We start from the raw sequence: 25,415 nt of genomic DNA on the forward strand, positions 1-25,415 counted from the left end.
CATTTACCACTGTTATGTTACTTTTTTTGGGGGGGGGGTATTATTTTTTAAACATGATTAAACTTCTGGAATAATAAACGAGGCCCCCAAGTTCGCCTGCAGGGTTTTCCGCCAGGAAGCCTGTTGCGGGTGACCGAGACAAAGGTGCTGTTCCGGAACTAGCCATCGGAGGGCACCATAATGCAGCGAGAACTGCCAGCGCGGCAGGGTGAGAAGTTCACGGCTCACCTGGTGGCGTTCCGGACCGCGTGGGGAGGCAGGGGGGCGGGGAAGGCTCGGCTCTGCAAGTTCTCGGAGGCCTGCGGCGGCCCAGAATTCCCACCCGGGTAGGCTGCTCCACAGCTGGTCTCCTCCCGAATCGGCCGCAGGTGACCGCCGGCAGCGAGGGCAAGGCTGGACGTAGACGCGAGCAGTTGGCGGGCCTGGGCTGTCTCTAAGTGCGGCCGCTGCGCTCACCGAGCTGTTCCAGGGCGACTCTGCGCGCCACCTCGCTTCCTCGCCTCCTCCTGTTTGAGCGCCTAGTTCACCCGGCTCTTTCCTGCGGGGCTGGAGCACTGGCAGTGTGTAAGGTGGTTAAGTCCGTGGCGGTTGGAAACAGACTGATAAGGTCTGAATCCCAGTTCTTCCACTGAACTGTGTGGCCACGGGCCAGAATTTGGCTTCTCCGAGATACAATTTCCTTATGTGTACATTGGGGATAGTGATTCCGCCCGATAGGGCGGTTATGAACACTAAATAAGATTATCTCTGTGAAGTCTTTTAGCACAATGCCTGGTACCTATTCAACATTTAAAAAGCCCCATTATTATTATTATTATTATTATTATTATTATTGTCATAGTATTGTGCTAGCCCAAAGGATCTGTGATTATTCATATGGATGAGTTTACAGGTATCTTCCCCTTGTTCCTGGGAACATTAAAGGGAACATTATTTATCAAACAAATATATATAACACTTTCTATGTGCTAGGCAACTGTTTGAAGTGCTTTACAAATGTTAACTCATTTGATTCTTGTAATAACTGTGTTACTATGATCTCCACTAAACAGATAAGGGAACAGAGGCCCAGAGAGGGTAACTGACTGGCCGGTGGCCACATTGCTATTAGGTGGTAGGGCCAGGATTTGTAGCCAGGCAGTAAGGCCCCGGAGCTAAGGGGCCCAGAGTGTGGCTAGGCGCCTCTGCGCAGGGCAGTGTGCTATAGAAGAAAGCGTGTGACTGGATCCTTACTCCTGCACCTACCAGCGGTGTGGTGTGAGCAGACTACACAGTCTAGCCTCAGACTGTTCACTTGTAAAGTGGGGATAATACACCTGTCTCGCTGGGGTGTTGTGACGGTTAGCAATAATGAAAAGCTTTTAATGTGGCACACAGTACATTCTGCACAAGTGGTAGCTATTTGAGATTAGCACGGAGCAGCCAGGGCACTGAAGACATAGGAGATATGCCTCTTTTACTCCAAGTTGCAGTGGGCTGCCAGAGGCAGCATGGCCAGAAGCTTTACTCTTGATGTCCCATCCCTACTTCCACCAGTGAAGGGGTGGCTCATTATAATAGAGTACTGGTGGGGGAGTCAGGAGGCCCCAGTTCTAGTCCCAGACCGAAGAGGCTGTGGGAGCCCCTACAAGCATGTAACATTTCTGCACAAAAGAGTTAAACTACGATGCCCCTTCTGACTCCCAGTTCTGTGACTGGGCTTTGTAGGCTCCTCACTCTGCTGAAGCTCTCAGGATCCTGGCAGAACGTGACCTCCACCTGAAGCCCCGTCCTAAGGCAGGAGGTATGTGTGGGGGCACTGATGAAGGTGCCTCCTCAGGAAGCTGGCGTGCAGAGTGGGGGAGGAAAGAGACCGGTCTGGGTGGGAGGGCCTGAGTCTAACTCCCTGCCTGGGTTTAATGAGCCCCAGAGCTCTGTGAGGGCTGCTTTTCACCACCTTTTATTTGGTCAGACAGGGGGCTCAATAAATCTTTAGTTCTGTGGACTCCCCTCCTGAAATTGTTGAAGGAGAAAGCTTTTTGCAAATGACTGGAAAGCCCTTTGCAAATATAAAGTACTTATTTAGATGCAAACTAAAAATCCAAGGTGCCTGTGACTCATCTGGTACCTATTGTGCTTGCTGCAAAGACGCGGAGGCTTGCCTGTGTGATGGGTGCCATTTGAGAGCCACTTAAAGAACTCCCTGGTGAATGAATTTGGTTGCATTATTCCTGGGCCCCTAGCGGAGGACTCTAATTCTCACCACTCAGAACGTGTCCTCCTCCTCTGACACTTTCTCAGCCCTCTCCCAGAGTCAGTTCTGACCCAGGATGCTGTGGGAGGGGGCTGGTCCCCTGGGGAGGCAAGGAGCCAAGGAGGGGTGGGGGGGGGGGAAGTAGGGGTTTGTGCTTTTTAAAGAAGAAAAGGCAGCATTAATCCAAGCATCCAGGGCTATGCCTGAGAATCTAATGACAATAGTATTACTTGCTTTCAAAACCCTTTTTATCATTTCCTTTTCTTTCCTATCTCTTACTACCCTGTTATTACATAGCAGGGCTTCATGGCCAAAAAATGCTGAATCCATTTGGTCAAGTTTGTCAGACTGGTGACTAGCATTGTGTGAAGACCAAAGGTCTGCATGAATGACTGCATTTTTAATGAATTGACCAGTGATTTGGCATCACATGAACAGAATTTAATGCTGTGTACTGCACACTGCCATGAAGGATGATGGAGACAGCTTTTCCAAGGCCTGTTTTCATTCCTGGAATAGAGAGGAGCCTCCATCTTGAGATTTGGTGAGGATTGGTTCATGTAGATGTACCAGCCAAGAAGAAAGCATCCTCTGTTGGAGTCTAAGGCATGACTTGTTCCTCAGATTTCAGGTAGTGAGGGCAACGCCTTCTGGGAGTTGTCCCCTATGGGACAGAGCCAATTCAAGGTTTATCCTTTTGGTTGTGAAAGTGGTGAAAAGTAGAAGTGTCTGTCAAGCGTGGCTGCTGCCAGTGCAATGGTGCTCTTGTGCAGGCTAGGAAAAGGCCCCCTCTCTTGGCTGACTCAAGATTTGCAAAGAAACACTGGTTGAATTCAGTTCCCAAACACTTGTGCAGGGCACAACCTGCACAACCTCACCTGCCAGCCCCATGCTTGTGAATGTGTGTGGATGGAGTGTGTAGGCACACTCTTAAGAGGGTGGAGAGTAGGGTCAGGAGCCAAGAGGCAAGGAGGGGGCTGCCCCAGAGCCTCTTCTAAGAAGCTCCCTGCTCTGCTCTTCACCCACTCTCTCATGTTCTTTCTGAAGGTACACATTTGTGCTATAAATGTTGGCTACCCTCAGACAAAGACCGCTCAGTTTTTCAAGGTCTGTAATAGGCGCAGCAGGGAGACTCACAGTGATAAGGAACTAGGACTAGTATAAGAGTTTGGGGAAGTGGAGGTGATGATATAGCAAACTAGATGCAGCCTGCTATTTATGTAAATTATATATTTAGGTACTAAATGGCCAGAAATCACACAAAAGACTTAGAAGAGTTCTGTTCTCAGAGACCTAAAAATATTATAAAATCCCCAACTATCCCTTCATTTTAAAACAGCTTTATCAAGATATAAGTCACATGCCACATAATTCAATGTGTACCATTCAGTGTTTTGGGGTATATTTATAGAATTATGCAACTATCTCCCTTGATTTTGAAATACATTCTTTAATGGTGGGAGTCCCAGCTGTATGGACATCTTCTTTAATTTTCCTTCTCAGGTGGATAGCCAATCAAAGGATAAAGACAAAAGACTATCCAGTTGACTGGCTGGCCTGCAGTATCACTACAGGGAGGGGTTTTCACATCCATTCTTCGGTCACTGTTCAAGATTCCCATTTCAGCCCGTGAAAGGGAGTTTAGCGTGTTGATAGGGAGGGCACAACCCTGGGTGGTGCAAATGTCCAACACAGGGAAATGAGGAGGACCTGCTTTAGATCCTGTAGCGTAGTTACAGAAAAAGCGCTATGAGAGTTCAGGGGTAACTGAATCAAGTTTGTAGAAATTGACAAGTGTGGTAGACCTTGAAGCAAGAGAGGAACTTAGGCAGGGCAACCCAGAAAGTGATGAAATTGAAAAGATAGACGGAGGCCATATTGTAGAAAACTTTGAATCCTAGGCTGTGAAGGTAGTTTTAACATTTATTCCACAGGCCAAGGAGACGCTGAAGGGTTGTGAGTAGGGTAATGGATGTTTGGACTTTACTTCTGGGGAGAGTAATTCTGAGAGTGGTGTGCAGGACCAGTCAGGAGGCTGTGGCAAAAGACTGGGGGAGAGGTCATAGGAACCTAAAATAAGCAGGCATAGTAAGAAAGGAAAGATAGGGGCAAATTTGGGGGAAAATGGCAAAAATGGAGTCTGTAAGCCTTGAGTGCTTAGATGTGGGAGATGAAGGAGAGGAGTCGAACAAAACTGAGATTGTAAGGCAATGATGTTGCCAATAAGGGATGATCAAATTAAGATGGTTTTGGTTCTTTGATGGTTTGATGGTTTGGCTTTTAACGAGTTGCCTTGAAGGAGCCAGTGAGGTATCTAGGTGGTAATGCGGTTTGAAACTCAGGAGAAGTATTAGGGGTGTAGCTGGCGATTTGAGGAGGCTTAGCACAAAGCCTAAGATTATGAACTTGGAGTCAGACATGAATTCAAATGCTGGCACTGCTCTGTACTAGGGGTGTGACTTTAGGCAAATTCCTTAATTCCATTCAGAAGCCCGGAAATGAAGATAATAATAGCAGCTGAGTTGTGAAGATGAAGTGAGTTAGTGCACGTCAAAGCCTTAGTCCAGTATGGTAGATTCTCAGTGATTGGCAGAGTTTGTTTGGGAGTGAGTGGATGGTTTTGCTGGGAGAAAGAGTATAGGAGGGAGAAAGGATGGAAGAGGAGGGAGGTGGGAGGGGACTCAGAAGGGAAGGTTGGAGGCTCTTGTGCGGCAACAGAGGCTGTGGGCTGGAGAGCAAGCTCCTTTCCCCAGGGCCCCCTGTGGTCCTGGAAATGTCCATGGGAGCCATGAGCAAGTTCAAGGCCCAGGCAGGGGAAAAGGGAAAGAGGAGAGGAAACAAAAGGAGAGGAGAAGTGAGGAACAGAGGCTCCTAGGGCCAGGGCTGGGCACTCTTCGGTAGGGAAAGCGAGGCTGCTTAGGTGGGACATGCACCGAGGTGACTCACAATCACAGAAATCCACTCCACCAACCAGAAAGCAATTCTAAAAACATCACTGTTGCCTTGTTTTCCTTAAACTCCACGAAGGAAATAAATAGATCGTAGCCATAATGCCTAAAATCGCCTTTCTCCCCATATGCTTCTCTCTTCTCTCCCTCCTTGCAAATACTCCCAAGCATTTCTCTCTCCTCTGTCTTTGCCTCTTTCTCCTACCTCTTCATCAAAAACAAACAACATAATAATGGGAAATTTTTCCTCCAAAGTCTTGTCAGCTCACCTTTTTTGTCTGTGTCCTGCTCTCCCTTTTCTCCCAATTAGAAATCACAAAAACCCCAGAGGATGGTGGGAAGGCAAAACCAGAATCCTCTTTAGGGGTCTAGGAAGAAGGAAAGGCTAGGAAAGCTATAGGATAATTATTTTTCTCCTGCCACAGGGGTTTCTTCTCTTCTGCAAACATTAGTTTAAAAGAAAACGAGAGAGATGTCCTAAGTGGTTAAGTTCTACTTGACAGTGACCCCAGTGTCCTCAAGTGCAAAGCCTGGGCCTCAAATATAGCAGAAGCAGCTTTCCCAGGCTGGTTTCCCACACCACCTGGCAGCCTAGACCTGGTAGAAGGGGAATCCAAGCTCTACCTGTCGATGCTGATGGCGCAGAGGTTCAGGATGCTGGCTGTACACATCATGACATCCAGGGTAACGAAAACATCACAGCAAATTCGGCTGAAAGTCCAGACTCCACCTGTTACCTGAGCATCAGAGACAAGGATGTTAGTGTTTCCCCCGACAACCCAGTCAAGTCTGTTGCCTTCCCTAGGCTAGCCTGCACGTGCTGACATGCCCTCCCTCTGGCTGGTACCATTGTTGCCAAGGGGAGTCAGACACTGAGGAGTTCCAGGCTGCTCAAGATGATCGGTCACCCAAGAAAGGACAGATTCACAGAATGTTAGAAAATTAGTGCTGGAATTAGTCCAGTGTTTCTGAAAGTGTGGTCCACAGTGGGGTGCTTCTTAAAGATACAGATTTCTGAACCCTTCCTTAGGTCTACTGAGTCAGAATCTCTGAATCTGGAGCCCATGAATTTTCATTTAAAAAAATTTTTTTTAATGTTTATTTTTGAGATGGAGACAGAGCACGAGTGGGGGAGGGGCAGAGAGAGAGGGAGACACAGAATCTGAAACAGGCTCCAGGCTGTGAGCAAGCGGTCAGCACAGAGCCTGATGCGGGGCTCGAACCCACAAACCGTGAGATCATGACCTGAGCCGAAGTCGGACACTCAACCGACTGAGCCACCCAGGCACCCCCATGAATTTTCATTTTTAAATACTCCCTCTGGCCCTCTCCCCCACTCCCTCCAAATACACCAAGATTTGAGAATTACTGATCTAGTTCAAACTCAGGAGGCAACTAAAGCTCCTCGTGGTTAAGTGGTATGCCCGTAGATGCCCAGCTGGTAGTGAGAAGAGCTTGGGTGATAGCCAGATGTGTGCATTGTGCCAAGACTGCCTTTCTGAAGCCCTCCTCACAGTGGAGAGCTTACCATGTACCCAGGAAACAGGCTGGGAACACGTTTTTCATGACACTTACCTCTAAAATGAAAAATCTGTCTGGCTTCTGGTTTTAAAGCTTGGAAGCATTCTAGAACAATATCTGTAAGAACCTGTGTGAAGTAAGTCTGTGCCAATGTACCTGGCTTGGATGCCCTGGTTTCAGTCACCAGGAGGTGGGGGAACAATGGGTCCAGGGCATCAGAAAGGGGTGCTGATTCTATGACTCACAGCACCAGTGAGGATGGTCCTGGCCTCACGCATTTACATGTGTGTTCTAAGCTCCCAAACTTCCTCCTGGTCATGCTTACAGAGTGCCAGGAACTTAGGTAATTTAATTGGTATCCTAGCCCATTTCTATTTTATTTTAAAACTTTTTACATAAGCGAATCAAACCGGACATGTTCAGGGAGACTGTTACTTTCACAGTGCCCATAAACTCCATTCTTGGGCCCTGAGGCATTTGTGCCTCTGCCCTTGGGGACCATGCTTCTCAAGGGGAAACCTGTGAAGCTTTGTGCCCCTGGCTGTAGCTGGGTGCTCATGATATCCCTTCTGGGCAGGCCCAGTGGCTCTCTAAGAGAAAGGGGATTGAAAAATAGGTACACTAACCTCTGAGGTAGCTTCTCAAGGGAAAAAACAGGTATTGTCCAAATGAGAGTGTGTGAAGATGGTGTTGTTCCTCTGGTTAGTTTTTCTCATCCAAGATTCATGTTACGTGGCCAAGTCACTTTACTGTTCATTTCTGATTTATTCCACTAAAGAAAGGTTGTGGAAGTCTCTCTTCCCTAATCACTTCTTTCCCCTTAGATTTATTTCTTTTCAGCACCCGATGTTAGCCCTGTATTTGGTCTTCTCCAGACTCTATTTTGAGAAGCCTTCACCAAGGATATTTTGTTTAAAAGCAACAATGAAAAGTTCAAACTAGTGATGAAGTTGTTATTTTTGTTCATTAGGTTGTGGATTTACTTTCTTATAGTTCAACCATTTGGCTCTATATAAATAAGGCCTAATATGAATTTATAGGAATTCTGAGAATGAGAAACTCATCAAAAGGGAGCTGTATAGTCATAATAACACAATGATTTAAGGGAGCCAGGAGAATAAAGGATGGTTTTCTCAGTACACTGGATGGTTGTATACTCTAAAAGCTTCTTGCAGAAGTTGAATTTTGTATACTAAGTCTCATTTTAACATAAGTCTACTATGCAATTTATGTCTTAAATTGGGTAAAGCCTACTTTTTGTTTTGCAAAATTGTGAATGCCTGTGTCTGTGAGTTGGGGGTGAAAAAAATAGGTGAGAGAGGATAGTTAGAATAATAGCAAACTCCAGTGCTTGCTGGGTATTCGTTCATTTGTTCATTCATTCATTCATTCATTCATGAAGCAAGTAGTTGTGAGGCCCCTTAGTTCGTAGAAGGAGGATTTACTTTGTGTTTTAAGAGGTCTTAAGAATGTACTTCAGGCCTTGTCCTTGAAGAACTTATGTGATAACTGAGGAGCAAGGCATTCTTAAATAAAATGACTAGAGATCATTATGAGATCCTAACATTGTTAATACAATCTAACATTTATTGAGAACTTACTCTGCACGAGTCACTGACCAACATGACCCATTCTGGGAATGTCTATACCTTTGAAGCTTTAGATTCTGAAAACTGAATTTGTTCTTTACTGTATGTGCCCTTAAAGCTTTTGGGGGACAAATGATATGCTTACTTGATAGGAAATTGAATTACTGTTCCTTAATTCTGTAGGAGCAGGGACTCTTCTGAAAGAGTCAGTGGTCTCTGACATAACCTGTATTAGTACAAATAGCTAACATTTCTTGAATGCTTACTAAGTCTTGATTCTGCAAAGCACTCTACATACATGGCCTCTATTGCCACTTGTAATCCTATGAGAGACTGCTACTGTTTTTACCACAGAGAAAGGGACGAAAGCTGGGAGAGGGTCAGCACTTCCCCCAGGGTGGCACAGCTAGCAGAGGCAGACAGGGCATTGGGATGGAGGTCATTGCCTGCCCTGCTATACGGGGGTAGTGAAAGCACACACCTGGGAGGATTTTTGGTACCCTGCTTCTTTAGCCCCTGGAGGCCAAAGCCCTCAAGGTCTCCCCTGGCCACCCTGTTCTGGTTTCCTCTCTCTTTTTTTAAAAATATTTATTTATTTATTTTGAGAGAGAGAGAGAGAGAGAGAGAGAGAGAGGGCAAGCGGGGGAGGGGCAAAGAGAGGGAGACACAGAATCTGAAGTAGCCTCCAGGCTCTGAGCTGTCAGCACAGAGCCCGACGCAGGGCTCGAACTCACAAACTGTGAGATCCTGACCTGAGCTGAAGTCGGATGCTTCACCGACTGAGCCACCCAGTCGCACCTACTTTCCTCTTTTCCTGGCCCCACTTCTACCATCAAATTTCCCATTCTCCTTGATCTCAACTAATCAGCTGATTGAAGTAACTCCCACTAAGGTACCATCACTTAGCCTTTCCTGGAGCTTACTCCTGAAAAAGAATCTCTAACTGGTGGGATATGTAATGGAAATCCGTTTTTTTTTTTTTTTTTTCTTTACTGGAGTCCTCCACACCAAGTAAATACTAATAAGCAATCAATAGAGCTGCAAAGGACCAAGCACATGGTTAAGTAACTCTCACATGTGAATCTCATAGCAACTCAATGAGGTAAATGTTATTTCCAGGTTAAAGGTAAAGAAGTGGAGACTGAGAATGGCCAAGTGATTTGCTTAAGGACGCATAGCTAGTAAAAGCAGCTGGCGTTACAAACCCTGAATATTAACGATTACTCTATTTTGCCTCTCACAGGTTAGCACCTTGGAGCACACCTTCTGGGAAGTCTACAGGTCCACCCCATTCTACCACCTGGGAGGGAGAAGAGCTGGTCCTGGCCCATCCATCCACCACACAGCCGATATCAACTGAGTGTCTGATACTTCGCTCCGGTGAGCATATTCAAGTGAGTGGAGCCTGTGTTTGCCCCCAGGGCCTCAGACCGTAGTGTGCACATGTTCGGGGGAGTCACGTATGAATGGGTCCGGGGGTGAGCTGAGGGCCCATGAGAGAGACACGCAGGAAATAACTAGGATACAATGTGAAAAGTGCTCATGGGGACATAAGGACAAAGTGTGGGGAGAACATAAAAGGTAAGGTGAGCTTGGAAATTGAAGGAGAAAAAAAAAAAAAAAGCAAAACCAAAATCTGATCGATTTAAGGCCCCGTAGAGACATGATTCTACCTTTCTCCTAAATTCTAATGAATAACTCACTCCAGAATTGTGCAGTGGCCAGGTGGTGTTACTCTCACTTGCTAATGAATATAAGTAACTCCCTTTGGCAATACAGAAGGTGGGAGTGAGCAAGGCAGCGTCTTCAGGTACTGAAATTGGCTATTGATTTCCAACAGACACAGCCTGAGGCAGCATTTCCCAAATTTACTGATTAGAAGACAGCATTCCCCAAATCACCTGAGGCTCTTGTTAAACAAAATGATTCTCAGGCCCCACTCGGAATAATAAGTCCCTCCAGTGAATCTTACTGCCTGGGAGGTTTGGGAAACGCTGGTTTGGGGATGCGGGGGTGGGGGTGGAGGGCAAGACACTGTCTTCAGAAACGGTCATCCCTAAAGCACAGCTTCTTGAGCATTCGGTGCCCCATGGATCCCTTTGGTCTCATGGTTCCCTTTCCAGAAGAATATTTTCAAGTGCATACAATAAAATACAGTGAATCACAAAGAATATCAATTATACTGAAATACAGTTACCAAAGTATTTTAATGTATGTGCTTCTTTAATAATGCATTAAATCACAAGACCTAGTGGCAGGCAGGTCCAAAATGCCTGTAATTTCAAAGTACTGGTGAGTGTAAATGGTATTTCAAAGTGTCTGCAACAACTGTAATGCGATTTGAAAATGTAAATATCTGTGATTTCTACTGGTGACACTAAAGATTTTTTCTGCTGTGGGTTGATGCCTACATTCATAATTGAAGAAAATACTAAATGTCAGTCTAGTGAAAATAAAGGAGTAATTTTATTTACATCCAAGTTGATGGCCTCCCCTGATTAAGAGTGCTTGCTCTAAGGGATGGATTTTTAGTTGTTTGGGAGATGTCCAAGAGGCAAACATGGAACTACTTCTCTAGCCTCTTCATTCCATTTTTGTTTGCCACATTTGGAATCTTTTGGGGGAGGGGGGCAGGGGGATTGCTGTGGGGAAAGATAGGGGATTCAATGATCTGAATCCCAATTTCCTCATCTGTGAAATGGGGGGTTTTACAGATTAGTGGTTCCTAAATGTCATATGGTAGCAGATGCCCAGCTGCCTGCACAAATTACTCAGGCTAGGAGTAGGGCTGGGGCAGGGGGTGCTGGTACAGTTACTACAGACTTCCAGAGCCACCCCTGGACATTCTGGTTTGGGAGATCTTGAGTAGGTCCAACAGTGTGTATTTTGAACAAGCAGCTCCCTATAATAAAGGTTTAGCTCAGAACTGCTCAAAGTTTAGACGTGTAAGACTCGTGGAGAACCCATTTAAAATGCTGACTCTCCTTGGGACACCTGGGTGGCTCAGTCGGTTAAGTATCCGACTTTGGCTCAGGTCATGATCTCAAGGTTCCTGAGCTGGAGCTCCGTGCGGGGCTCTGTGCAGATAGTGTGGAGCCTGCTTGGGATTCTCTCTCTCCCCTTCTCTCTCTGCCCCTCCCCCATACATGCATGCTCTCTTTCTTTCTCTCACAATAAACAAACAAACAAATAAATAAAAGCAGAGATAAAAAAGAGAATATATAAATAAAATAAATAAATAAAATACAGACTCTCCTTTATTTCTAACAGTCAACATCATTATAAGGGCCAGAGGCTCCTTTCCCAAAACCCGGTAGCTCTTTCTCATCATCACTATCTGACCTTGATGACTCCCTGGGGTGAGTTTCCTTGCCTGAACCCCACCCTGCTCTTTTTTGCTAGGTCTGCATTACTTCACTCTCACATCTTTTCTCCTGTCCACCCTGGGACCCAAGTATTCTGAGTTTAGTATTCTAAATGTTCCTCTGGCTGCTTACGTTGTCTTTCTGGCTTGATATAAGTGCATTAAACATTACAAAAGGTGGTTAACCGAGTGGAACAAAATGGGATGTTTGTGCTTGGAGAGGGAGCTCCACACAGACTGCAGCTTCTAAAGCAGGAAATTAAAACCTTGAGAGGGAATCAGAGATAGAACTATTTGTTATGGCACAGAAAAGAGTTTTCGAGAAAATGCTGCAAACTGAATTAATGAGACAGCCAGGCCAACGCCCTCTAAAATAGAACCTGCTTTGAGACCACCTGCATGATTTTTATCCTGAACTTCCCTGCTAGGCCTGAGGACAAAGAACACTGAAGAAGGCCTCTGCTAGCCCCCCTGCCGAAGCCTAGGCTCCTGTGAGCCTTAGTGATGAGAATGGTATCAGTGAAAGCCACTGTAGTGCATACTAGCTGGTTGTTCTCTGGAAAGAACACATCATCTATGCTAAACCGACTCTTCTATCCAGTGATTAGTTCAGAGAAAATCATGTGCCAGAAGCCAGTTCAGTCAAAGTACACCTTGACACTTCTACTTGGAATTCTGAGACACAGATTTCCTCTCTTGGTGGAGTGGTATGGGGTACACATGTAAGGCCTATCACTTACCCTGTGCCTGTGGATAAGGCCAATACATAAAAGAGAGCTGAGAGAATTGTGGGGAAATGGAGCTGGAGCCCTGTTCAAACTGTGCCTGTAGCCCACCCTACCACAGGACTTTTAAAGTTCCTGGTATGAGAGCCAATGCATTCTGTTTATTGGCTTAAACAGTCAATTGGAACTAAGTTTTCTTTTACTTACAACTAAAAGTATCTTCCCCTCCCCCCCCCACCCTTTTTAATTTAAATTTTAGTTAACAGTGCAATATTGGTTTCAGGAGTAGAATTCAGTGATTCATCACTTATATACAACTCCCAGTACTCATCACAAGTGCCGTCCTTAGTACCCATCATCTATCTAGCCCATCCCTCACCCACCTTCCCTATAGCAACCCTCAGTTTTTTCTCAGTCATTAATGGTCTCTTGGTTTGTTTCCCTCTCTTCTCTTCCTTACCCCCTTCCCATATGTTCATTTGTTTTGTTTCTTAAATTCCACATATAAGTAAAATCATGTGGCATTGTCTTTCTCTGATTGACCTATTTTGCTTAGCATAATACACCCTAGCTCCATCCACATCATTGTAAATGGCAAGATTTCATTCTTTTTGATGGCTGAGTAATATTCCTTGTAAACATATACCACATCTTCTTTATCCATTCGTCAGTTGATGGACATTTGGGCTCTCTCCATAGTTTGGCTATGGTTGACAATGCTGCTATCAACATTGGGGTGCATGTACCCCTTCAAATCTGTATTTTTGTATCCTTTGAGTAAATACCTAGTAGTGCAATTGCTGGGTTGTAAGGTAGTTCTGTTTTTAGTCTCTTGAAAAAGTGTCTTAACTGAGATATTTATAGCTCACACTTCTTAGTTATCAAAGTGCTTTCTCAGTTGATGACAGTTAAGCCTATCATGAAGCCTGTGACACAGGGGAAGTATAGCTGTCACCTCCATTTGATTCACTTAATTCCATGTCCTCTGACTCCCAGTTCTGAGTCTTTCCGTAGAATAATCCTACGCTGGAATGACATTCATCCCAGTGAATTTCACCAGAAGTGCAATGTTATGGGACATTTTATTTGCCTATCTCACAGCAATTCCTCCCACCACATCTTCTTTTTAAATAAAACCCACATTTTCACTTTCTTTTCTATCCTCCCTTGTATCCTTCCCTTATGATCCAGCTTTGGCTAATTAAACTTAAGTGAAGTCCTTTAGGAGATGCTTTGAGGCACTCCAGGGAAAGGGCTTCTTTCTTTCTCTCTTCCTTTCTTTTTTCCTTCCTCCCTTCTGTTCACTTTCCTTCCCTTCCATTCCCTTTCTTAAAAAAAAAAAAAAAATTACAGTTTATTTACTATTGAGAGACAGAGACAGAGCATGAACCTGGGAGGGGCAGAGAGAGGAGGAGACACAGAATCCGAAGCAGGCTCCAGGCTCTGAGCTGTCAGCACAGAGCCCAACACAGGGCTCGAACTCACAAACTGCAAGATCATGACCTGAGCCAAAGTCGGGCGCTTAACCGACTGAGCCACCCAGGCACCCCTTGTTCCCTTTATTTCTTTTTCTACTGTCCCCACCCATCCTATCTATCTATCTATCTATTTAGTTTTAAATTTACATCTAAGTTAGTTAGCATATACCCACCCATCCTATTTTTGAATATGGCCATGATGCTGAGAGTTATGGCAGCCATCCTATGAGTAGCATGAGGCACTAAGCCAGTTTGCCAAGGATGGAAGAGATTGGTCCTTGATGACACCATGGTGCAACTGAGTCAACACAAACAATTGCCTTCCTCCAGAATTCTAGTTGTGTGAGAAAAGTAACTCCTATTTGTTTAGGCCACAGTTAGTCATATTTTCCAATATTTCTAGCCATACACACTGGAGCTGGCAAAATTTGGCAATTTTCCTTTGAAAGAAGGTATCTGGCTGGTATGAGCCAAAATTTCCTTCAAAGAATATGGATGTATTCAAGTCAAAGCACAGGAAGCTATGAATTTGGCAGCTAGTTTGGCCATCACATGGTGTTCTTCTCATTCCTGTGCTCTCCTCTTGGGTGCCCTCATACCTACAGCAGTCTCTGTGCTATGGTCAACATTGCATCCTTTCCTCTTTCTAAGGGAGCTCTTAGGTATGATCATGTAATTACTCGACCAGCTGCTGAAATCGTATGACCATTAGGACAAGTTTGTGAGAATAATGCTTTGCTCTTCTCGAAGTACTCGAAGTACTCTTTTCTCTCCTTAAGGTTCCCTGTCTACTTTTGAAGTCCACAGAAAGCAGGCAGGTATTTAAGATGAGGAAAAGTATATACTGTGGTTGGTTAGGGAGACCTGGTCCTTTGGATTAGAACCGTCTAATATCTTAACTGGCTGTCTGTTAATTATGGCTGCTTTAAGTCATGTTGTCTTTTATTGAGAGAGACTCTTAGTGGACTGTTGGCCAAATTGGTACAGAAATATTAAGTTGCATTGACTAGAGTTTTAAAGAAAGCGTGTAAGACAAAAAAGAGGTCCCAAAGGCCATTTCCCAGTGGAGAGATGTCTCTCAAATTTTCTCTATAAGATTGTAGACTTATTTGACCATGATTTTGATTACTGAATACTTGCCGCAAAGAACCTGTTGGACAGAATGCCTATGGGTTTTTATGAGAGGGAACCAAGAGCCCCACCAGAGCTCATCTCAGGAGGGAAAACTCATAATTTCCCAGGGTGCCTGGGTGGCTCAGTTGGTTAAGCATCTGACTTCAGCTCAGGTCAAAGTCTCATGGTTTGTTCATGAATTCAAGCCCCGCATCTGACAGTGCAGAGCCTGCTTCTGATCCTCTGCCTCCCTCTCTCTCGGCCCTTCCCCTGCTGGTGCTCTCTCTCTCTCAAGAATAAATAAACATTAAAAAAAAAAAACCCCTCATAGACCTAACCTACAGAAAGTCCAGTAAACCTCTGGCAAGATTTCCTGCTGGCTCTCTGTGGGCTCAGTTAGTCTTCTACACTCAGCAGTAGAAGGGAGACATCATCAATTTTGGCAGGTGTGGCTAGCAGGGGATGGCATGGGTGTCTAGTGTGGAAAAATCACAATGTCCATATCCTACACTGGTATCTACAGAGATTTCCCAATATGGTCTATCCAGAGTCTTGGAAGCAACCACAAATGGACAGTTGACGAGTGACCCTGAATGGCTTTGTTATAGACACCAGAAGACTGGTTTTATTTCAGAGGCAATTAAGGTGTTCATTATCATGGAGGTCCTCATCTTGACCTGTCTGACTGAAAGACTTAAGAATCTTTGTAATGTATACTGAGAAACACTCTGAGGTGTGGCATGGTGGTGTGTCCATATTATTTATTATGAATCACTAAATAATCCATATTGGTTTGTAGCACCTAAAGTCTGCCTTACTCTTGAACAAAAATATCATATGTGCCTAACTCCTTTTCAGTCTCACTATTGTTAGATGTAAAAAAAAAAAAAAAAAACAATTCATTGTAACAATAGATATAGCTGCAGACGGTACAAGCAGGAATTGCCCATATAATGCATACATTACAGAAAGGATGCATTTAATCATTCATATATCAAATATTTATTTAGCACATATTATGTGCCAGGTAGTACGTTTGGGCTACAGGAGAAAAAGAACAAAGATATAGCTTCTGACTTCAAGGTTGCTTCAGTCATTTTGGGTTGACAGAAAAGTCAAGATAATTATAAGATCTTTTGCCATCAGGATTATCCTAACTGGGAGAAATTAGTGCTTATTTTTTTGAAGTCTTTCCTCAGCCTTTACCTCTGCCCCAATAAGCCTAGATGTTTTTCTGCTTTTCCTTTACTTTTCTATTTTCTTGATTTCCTTCTTTTATGTTTCCCCTTTGAGATCATAAGTCTAATTTTAGTTCCCAGTCATTCTTTAATAGGGGTACCAGCCTAGGCAGTCTATGGTTGAGGTTTTTACTCTCCTGTGATATGTCATACTTAATTAACTGTCACCTTCACTATTAATATTAACTGAGATATTAATTTGATGAATTTTAATTTCTCTTAATCATAGCATCATTTTGATCCTTCATTGGATACCTCTTTAAAATGATACATGATACATGGTGCAGGAGAGACATATTTATAGTACATTAAAGTGTTTTTTTAAAAAAACTCTTCAGTAATTGCATGTTTTCCTGGTAAGAATATCTGTTTCTTGAACAGGTGTACCCTGATTCCTTTGTTAGCAAATGGATGTTTTGTCTTGATCACCTCCTGACTCTGTTTTACACTTTCAAATGAAAATACTTTCAAATTTAAGAACTGTTTCTCTCCAGAAGAATTCTCCAGGGTTTGCTGCATTATCTGACTGGTAAGGGTTCTGTACTATTAATGGAGGCATCAAAAATATAAATGTGAAGGTTGGGTCTATTTGGTAGCAGAGTCTGTGGAGAGCTGGTACCCAGGAGGAAAGAACTGAGTCCGAGGGCAACTAAACCATCAAAAGAAGTCTGATCTATTTGCAGACTGTTTTTTTTCTCTTTTTTCCCCTCATTCATTAAAAAATTCTTTCTGGTTTTTCTGTGATTCCTTCTGAGTGCCCCTGCACCCTCACTGTTGTCTCAGGACCTTTCTGTACATCCCCAGCCCTCTATCTATTGAAACACTGATGCAGACACCCATGGACTGCCTCCCCCAAGCCCCCACATCTTTGCAATGTGATTGGCAAAGAGAATAAACCTGATTAATTTTTTTTTAAGTAGGCTCCAAGCGCAGCGTGGAATGTGATGTGGGGATTGAACTTATGACCCTGAGATCAGGGGTCACATGCTCAACTGACTGAGCCACCCAGGCACCCTGGACCTGATGCATTTTTAGGATGAGTCTCCTCACTCAAGTCCAGTCACCTGGTTGTTGGAAACCCAGGAACACAATCAATTCCCAGCTCCTTGGTTCTGATATGGGCAAGTGAGGCTGGATAATGACAGCTCTCAGGCCTTCGGTTTCCTTATGAAAGGGAGAATGAGAGGGGTTCTCCTTCCTTCCCAGTCCCTGGATCATGGCAGGGAGCATTTTGAACCCGGAAGGCCAGTACTCAGGGAAGACAAGGACAAGTACAGTCACACAGGCAGCCTGCACTTGGGGCTTACTCACCTCCAGGTACACCACCCAGGGCATCACCAAGGTGGCCACCAGCAGGTCCGCCACGGCCAGGCTCACCACCAGGTAGTTGGTGGTGGTTTGCAAAGCCCGTTCCCTCAGCACTGCCACACATACCAGACCATTGCCGAAGACGATGGCCAGGATGAGCACGCAGTAGGAGAGGGCATAGTAGGCATGTGGGCGGGCTCGGCTGGCCCCCGTGGAGTTCTCTGCCCCACAGGTGGAGTTGATGTGGCCACTCAGCTGGCTCAGAGGCGCCATAGCCCAATGGGAGAAGAGTGACCCCAATGGGTTTCCTGGGAGGAGACAGAAAACAATGTCTATAAAATTGAATACTTTGGAGCTTTTTTATTTATTGCTTTAACAAATAATTATTGAGCACTTTCTATATGCCTGGTAGTGTTTTAAGCACTGGAAATACAGCAATGAACAAAAGGGATACATATTCTTGCCCTCATGTAGCCCCCATTCTGGAGGAAAATACAGTAAGAAATAAGATAAATAAAGGATGTAGTATGTTTGATAGTGATATGCATTTTGGAGAAGGATAGATCAGAGAAGGAGGTAAGGAGATGGGGAGAATTGTGTGTGTGTGTGTGTGTGTGTGTGTGTGTGTGTGTGTGTGTGTAGGATATCTGAGGGCAATTTTTAATCAGAGTAATCAGGAAGCTCTCGTGGAGAAGGGGACAACTGAGTCAAGACCTGGAGGACATGAGGAAGCCAACCATGCAGATATCTGCAGGAAGAGTGGTTCAAGCAGAAACGATAGCAGGTACAAAGGCAGGACAGGCTGATGTGTGGAAGGTGGCAGGGAACCAGAGTGTCTGGAGTGAAGTGAGGCAGGTACAGAGCAGAAGGGGGTGAGGTTGAGAGGTTGTGCAGGGCCATTGAGAGAGCTATGCTTGGACTCTGAGTGAGGTGGAGAGCTGTGGCTGGATTAGAATCCCAGCTCTGCCACTTTCTACCACTGGGCCCTTGGCATGTTATTGCATCTCCCTGAACTTCATTGTCCTCCTCTGTAAAGTGGAGGGAATCCCGTAGGGTTTTTGTGACTAGCAAGTGAGCTATTAAGTATGTAAGACATTGAAAGTTATGATACCTAGCAAGCTATGTAAGTGTGAGCTCTTTTTCTCTTACTGGTCTGTGTGCCTTAGCTTCCCATCCCTGTTTCCTTGTTTCCTCTGTCTTCTTCTCTGTTGCCTCTGTTTGCTTTTTCCCCTGCTCCCTCTGTCTCTTCCTTTAGTTTCCCATTCTCCCTCTTGTATTTTACATGAGGCATGGTAGGAATGCAATGCTGGCTTGTGGGAGAAAAACTCAAGAGTAATGGGGTATAGAGGCAGTACAGTGGTTTTTATGTTTAGGGAAAATCCTTGTGTGGAATTTTATTTGAAATCTCCTAATTTTAAAAGATTGGTTACCAATTAAAAAAAATATTTAAGCCCCGTGGAGTCCCTCCTCCTTCCACCTGCAAAATCCCACATCCATGGGCCAATGACCCATGACCATCAGTTTTCAGCCTCTGACAGGGTCCAAAGCCCTCACTTTCCAAACAGGGAAATTGAGACCCAGAGAGGTGAGTAATATGTCTTAGGTCGTAAAGCTTGTTAGCAGCAGAACTGGCATGCAGGCCTTCTGATTTTTCCAACACTCCCCTTTGGCATCTGAAAGCTACAACAGTTGTTGTGTTGTGATCCCACTGGGATGAACTAATCCTCAAACTGTGGGGACTTTGGACTTAGAGTGGGAAAGGCTCAGAGCCCATCCGTTGCCCCCATGACACCAGCCTGTTGGGGCTGAAGAAGAGACTCTGGGCTCTTAGAGCCACATTTGTGCATGCCTGGGTAGAGATGGGGGTGGGGAGGGAAGGAGACAAAAATCACCATCTCATGTAGAAAAATATGGAAATACCTGTGTCACAATGGTAGCAGTGCATCAAAGCCTTATGTGCTGGAAGAGGGACTCTTGCCCTGCAATCTTTGCTTTAGAAGGTCCCACTCTGGACCCCCTCTGTCATATCCTCCCCATGGGATGAGGTCATGCCCCCACCCCTCCAACAGTGCCAAGGAATGGGTCCACCAAGAGTTCACACTGCTATTCTGGATCACACTCGGGGTACCAAAGTCACAGAATTCTCTGCCCCAAATGCATGGACCCTGTTTCCAAGGCACAGGCCCTATTTTGGATCTGTCACCCTGAGGGTAGACTGTGTCATGTGTATTTGGGGCCCCTGGGCTCAAGCAATAGCTCTTTCGGGGGCCTCACATGAGTGGCTTGGGTGTAGCCTGAGGTAAGGAGAGAAGAGGATGGTGTCCCTGGGGCAGGAGTTGGGATGGAAGGCAGCTTCTCATGCCCTCTCACATTTTGCATTGAACTTTTAAGTGCCCAGGAATCCTGAATTCAAACCTAGCCTTCCAGATGGTTATGAAGGTATATTTGTCAAGGCAGGAGGATTAAACATTTTATTCACTGGTTTGTTGGTTATAACTAAAATATTTAGACATGGAGTACACAGGAACGCTCGCTCCAGCGTATCCCTGGCAGAGATAGAGGCTGACTTGGTGGCCAGGATTTGCTGTCAATCCTGTATCTGCAGCTCTCCTTCGATGAGGGGATTGGCCTAATCATGTCTGTCATTTTATGCCTCATTTTGAAATGTTTCATCCTGGAATGCAAAAGTGTTAAAATGAATAAATGATTGTAAGGGGCTGACTTGGAATGAATGCAGAGAATTGTTTTTTTAAAAATTGTTCTTTATCTTGGCACACTATTTGTACTCAATATATTTTAAAATATAATAATAGTTTTTGATAATAATTGTAATTTTCTCATTATTTGGAAAGGGCAGCTGCTACCCTGAAGATATCAGTGCTGCTGCCAAGAGCTTTGTGAAAAATACAATGCTTTCTGATTGTTCAAGGATATTTTCACCTTTGAGATTGGCTTGGACACAGAACACCTTTCCTTCTGTGACTGGACCACTTTGAAAAGTAGTGGCCAGAAATTGGTCTCTCATGGGGTCTGTAGCTGACCAATGATGTCTTAGTCTCATCTTGTCTGATAGGTAAGATAAAGCACAAAACCTTGGGATATTTGTTCTGATCTTGGACTTCTTACTCTGCTGAGGTTTGATAGCTACTTAAAAATAGTACAGCTGAGGGGCGCCTGGGTGGCTCAGTCAGTTGGGCGTCCGACTTCGGCTCAGGTCATGATCTCACGGTCCGTGAGTTCGAGCCCCGCGTCGGGCTCTGTGCTGACAGCTCAGAGCCTGGAGCCTGTTTCAGATTCTGTGTCTCTCTCTCTCTGACCCTCCCCCGTTCATGCTCTGTCTCTCTTTGTCTCAAAAATAAATAAACGTTAAAAAAAATAAAAAAAAAATAGTACAGCTGAGTGTCAATGACTAGTTATACAAAAAGAAACCCTCAACTCTGAAAGTCAATTCTGAGCCTGATGTTGGAATCACAACTGCATGGATTTGTGATTTATTATTATTTTTGCATTGTATCATATCTGGCCTAAGATTCTTTATAGTAGAAGGTAGGTGTGAACCTTGGTTGTCCAAGCAGTTCCTGATATGTTGTGGGTGTGGGGGATGGAAGCAGAATATGAGTGAGATGCTGGATTACTCCCTGCCTCTCAGCTAATTGTATCAACTTTCTCCCTCCTTAGGTCTATCTATCCATGTTTTCTTTCTTTCTCTTTCTTTCTTTCTTTCTTTCTTTCTTTCTTTCTTTCTTTCTTTTTCTTTCTTTCTTTTTCTTCCTTCCTTCCTTCCTTCCTTCCTTCCTTCCTTCCTTCCTTCTTTCCTCCTCCTCCCCCCTTTGCCCTCCTCCTCCTCTTTCTCCTCCTCCTCTTCCTTTTCCTTCTCCTCCTCCTCCTTCTCCTCCTCCTCCTCCTCCTCCTCCTCCCCCTCCTCCTCCTCCTCCTCCTCCTCCTTCACTAGGATTGCTTATGTAACACATAGCTGGGCTGGGCTTCTTCATTTCCTTCTCCCTCTGGTAAATATATTATCAGATAGCAAACTGGTTTCAGGAGAGCCTGGAGAATTTGTTACCTTAATAATCACTCTCTAAGTAATATATATTTATAGTCTGGTTTCCTCATCAGCAAAATGAGAATATCATACCCACTCCATGGAGTTACTGTGAAGATCAATAAAATTATATATGTAAAGGTTTGGCAGTACTGACGATTTGGGCTGGATAATTCTTTGTTTGGGGGACGGTGTTGTCCTGTGCATTTTAGGATCTTTAGCAGCATCCCTGACATGTACACACTAGTACCAGTAACACTTCCCTTCACCCAGGTTGTGACAACCAACAAATGCCTCCAGACATTGTCAAATGTCATTTGGGTGGCAAAATTGTCCTCCCAGGTGAGAATCATGACTCTAGCATAATGCCTGGCACAAGCACTTGAAGTACTGTGGCTTTTATTGTTAAAGGAGAAGAGGGAATAAGTGAAGCGGTCAGGTAAACTACCACTGCAGAGTGGCTAATGGACCTGGAGGTTAGGAGATTACTGGTGACCTCAATAAAGGGTGGTAGTAGTTAAGAATGGATGGGAGGTGAGAAAGTGGAGAAGGCAAGGACTAGAAGATTATGGCTGGCCTTACTCTTTTAAGATTCATTCTACATAACACTACTCACAAATTTTAATGAGCCTTTGATCTTCTTACAAAGTATTGATTTATTTTGGTCTTTATAGTTTATTTTAGCATCTCTGAAAGTGAGTGCATAATCTATTTTAAAAAGGAAAGTGACAAAGAGTGGTCAGGTCCCCATCAACTATGACATATATCCTGCTTCACTGATATTCAGTCCCTCAGGGCTGAGCTACCTCATGCCTGGAGCATTTGTGGGGTGCCTCCTTGGCACTTGGTTGCATACCAGGCTTGTTAGGAAGATACTCATTAAGGCTTACAAGGTTTTAATTATTTGTTCCCTTTCCTTAAGGATATTAAATTAGGCAAAAAACAAACACAATAAAAACTAAAACACTTGAGTTCTCATCTCCTTCTGAAGATAGTAGTCATCATCTCTTCTGATTACTACCATGGCCAGGCACTGGTACTTTACATGTATAATCTTAATATTTACAGTAGCCCTGAAGGTGGATATTGATATCCTTTTTTTTAATATAGATTAAAAAACCGAGTCAAAGAAAGGTTCAGTAACTTTCTCAAGATTGTATACTATATAGGAAGCTGTATAGAGCCTAGCTTTGATCTTAAGTCTCCTTAAATATCAAACTCACAACTTATTTAATGTGTCTATTCTGGGGGTGGACATTGATGTATGGAGTCATTTCCAAGTAGAGATGTTTTTTTTCTAAACCCAGAACAGAACACCTTAATAGCAGGGTTCCATGGCCAAATCTTCATTTGTATCATAGATTCCTGTCTTTTGCTATCTCTAACCTTTCACTCAGTTATATCCTGACCTCTAGTCTCCATAGCTTTTCTGGTTCTGGGCTTCAATGCAGATTTGCTATATTGGTTGAAAAGGTTGATAATTATGGCTAAAACTTGTAAGCATTTTCATATTCAAATCTCACAACAACCTGATAAAGGAGGTAGGTGCTAGTATTACTCCCATTTTGCTGATGAAGAAAGTAAGTAATAGAAAGGTTAAGTATCTTGTTGGGGTCATACAATAATAAATGATGAAACTGATTCAACCCAAGATCTGTTTCTAGACCTTATTTTCTTAACTACTCCACTATTGAGGTAAGGAAGACAAACTTGAAATAGAGACTCATTTGAAAACCTTGCCTTTTCAGAGTATCTTGTTCATAGCACCTGACCAAGAACAGTGAAGTCAGCACAGGTGCACACTGCATTTGAAATAGTGGGAGTTACATTGTCATTATTATTAGAGGTAGTCTTTAGCATTTCTATGGCACTTTGTTCTTGAAAATTGTTGTCTAGTTTATTTTCCTAATGAAGATTCGCAAATGCATTAAAATACATAGCATATTTATACATTTGGACATATTTACACTGTTGGAAATTGTACAGGGAAAAACCATAGCTAGTCTCTGAGATCCAGTAGCTAAGGTAATATACATTTTTTTCTCTAATTAAACCTGCCCCATAGAGCAGAGAATTCCCACTTTCCATTACAACTTCGAATGACCAAACATTTTATCATTCTAATCAGAGATAAAATGGGAACTCAATAGATCAGTCAATAAATAAGCAAATTATAATCAATGGCAAACTTCAGTGCATTAGGTATTGACTTTAATATTGAGTAAGACCTATTTGGTATTTGCTTTAATTCATATTCTATAATAAGCAACCTTATGTATAGATGCTTTAATATCAGGCATTCATTTGGATACTGTCAGTATTTTCCTTGCTTGAGACCCCTGCTCACTGCTAGCCATACAGACCTTTGAAAATGTTCAACTAAAAATAAACAAGTGTCTGAGTAAGAATCTTTTTCATATCATGTTTGCTTCTCTTTGGCTACAAGAGATCCAATGGTGTGTCAAGCAGTGATTCTTCACTCTTACCCCAGGACAGATATCTTACTGACCTCCTAGTATTAGTAAGCAAAGGGCTTCACCTATAAAGTGCAGATAGGAATGCAGAATGAGTTTAGAATCCAAGTTCCACTTTGCTATTGCTGCATTATTATTGTGCGTGCGTTTTGATAGTATTCAGTTAAACTAAATGCATGAACTGGATATGCATAAACTAAATGCATGCCTAATTGCAATGACTTCCATTGACCCAATAAGCTACAATAAGTAATGAAAGTCCAACAATTAAACAACAACAATACCCTCAAAATCATATGCTATCATTAAAGAAAACATACACAATCATCATCTCAAGTACTGCATATCTCTGTTGGGAATAATTGAATTCTGACTTGGAAACAGCCTGACTTTAAATAGACCATTGAAAACAATGCCTCTCTAAACCCTCAGCCCTGGATTACCAGGATGCTAAATTGGGAAGTTTAAAATGACAGACCCTTACAATTAAGTGAGACCCTTAAGGGGAATACAATCAACTTCCATACAAATCCCAGGGATAGTAACAGCTTTTTATTTTCCATCTTTTAATTCTGTCTTGATATAGCCTCTAGAGTCCATGAGGATCTAATTTTGGGGGAAAAAGAGAAAGAGAACAGGTTTCTATTGTTCAAGAAATGAGGGAAAAATGACAACAGTTTCTTCGGGGATTTTAGGTTTTTAAATAAGAGAGGGTACAGAGTTTTAATGCATATTCTTAGAGAACCACAGAACCCCAAGCTGGTTAAATAACCTTCCAGGAAATGCTGTGTATTAAATCAGAAACAAAAGGAAGAATTACTTACCCTGAAAATTTCTTCTGATTTCTGGAGACTGTGGAGTTTAGCACCTCAGCTCCTGCAGTCATTTACTGACAGCAGACATGCCCAAGCAAAGCAAACTTTGCCTTTCCTAGGACACAGAAACTGTGCAAATGAACAGAAAGAAAATCACCCATTTTTGCTTCTAAGGTGAAATCACTTGTGGGCTGCTCTTAAAGCTTTCCTATTAGACCTTACTGCATGCTTCATAGCTGCTTTCAAATTCATGCGTTTTCTCTGGAGGACTTGGGAGGGACCCTAAACTGATCGGTGCTTGGGTCAGCCCTTCAGAGGCTCTGTCCTTGGTGCTGAAAGCGAGATGTAGCAGGCTGAAGCAGGAATCGTTTTCTATCTCGCTCTCCTCTTTTCCCTCTGAGCCTCTATCTGCTGCGTGCTATGCTTTTTTAGTACATGTGTGTTTTCCCCTCGGTGCTCTTTTTATCCCAGTTATTCCACTGTCTTTCCTTCAATGCTTTAATTTCTTTTGAATAACTCTAACCTTCCTCAGCTTAATTGCCAGTGCAGGTTTCGGTGGGTGTAAAG

The 25,415-nt window shown here is 43.7% G+C and overlaps 1 protein-coding gene across 1 annotated transcript in view; it reads right to left on the minus strand.

Annotated features, from left to right (window-relative positions):
* Nucleotides 1–25,204, minus strand: part of DRD3 (dopamine receptor D3) — a 42,030-nt gene extending 16,826 nt beyond the window's left edge. The window contains exons 1-3 of the mRNA XM_045502105.1: nt 24,858–25,204; nt 17,521–17,825; nt 5,806–5,918 (exon numbers count right to left, since the gene is read on the minus strand). Of these exons, the coding sequence (XP_045358061.1) occupies nt 5,806–5,918; nt 17,521–17,790 (383 nt within the window). The 5' untranslated portion in view covers nt 17,791–17,825; nt 24,858–25,204. The remainder of the gene's footprint in view (nt 1–5,805; nt 5,919–17,520; nt 17,826–24,857) is intronic.
* Nucleotides 25,205–25,415: the final 211 nt, after the last annotated feature.

Source organism: Leopardus geoffroyi, chromosome C2 (assembly GCF_018350155.1).
Source record: "Leopardus geoffroyi isolate Oge1 chromosome C2, O.geoffroyi_Oge1_pat1.0, whole genome shotgun sequence".
In the NCBI taxonomy this organism is placed as follows: Eukaryota; Metazoa; Chordata; class Mammalia; order Carnivora; family Felidae; genus Leopardus; species Leopardus geoffroyi.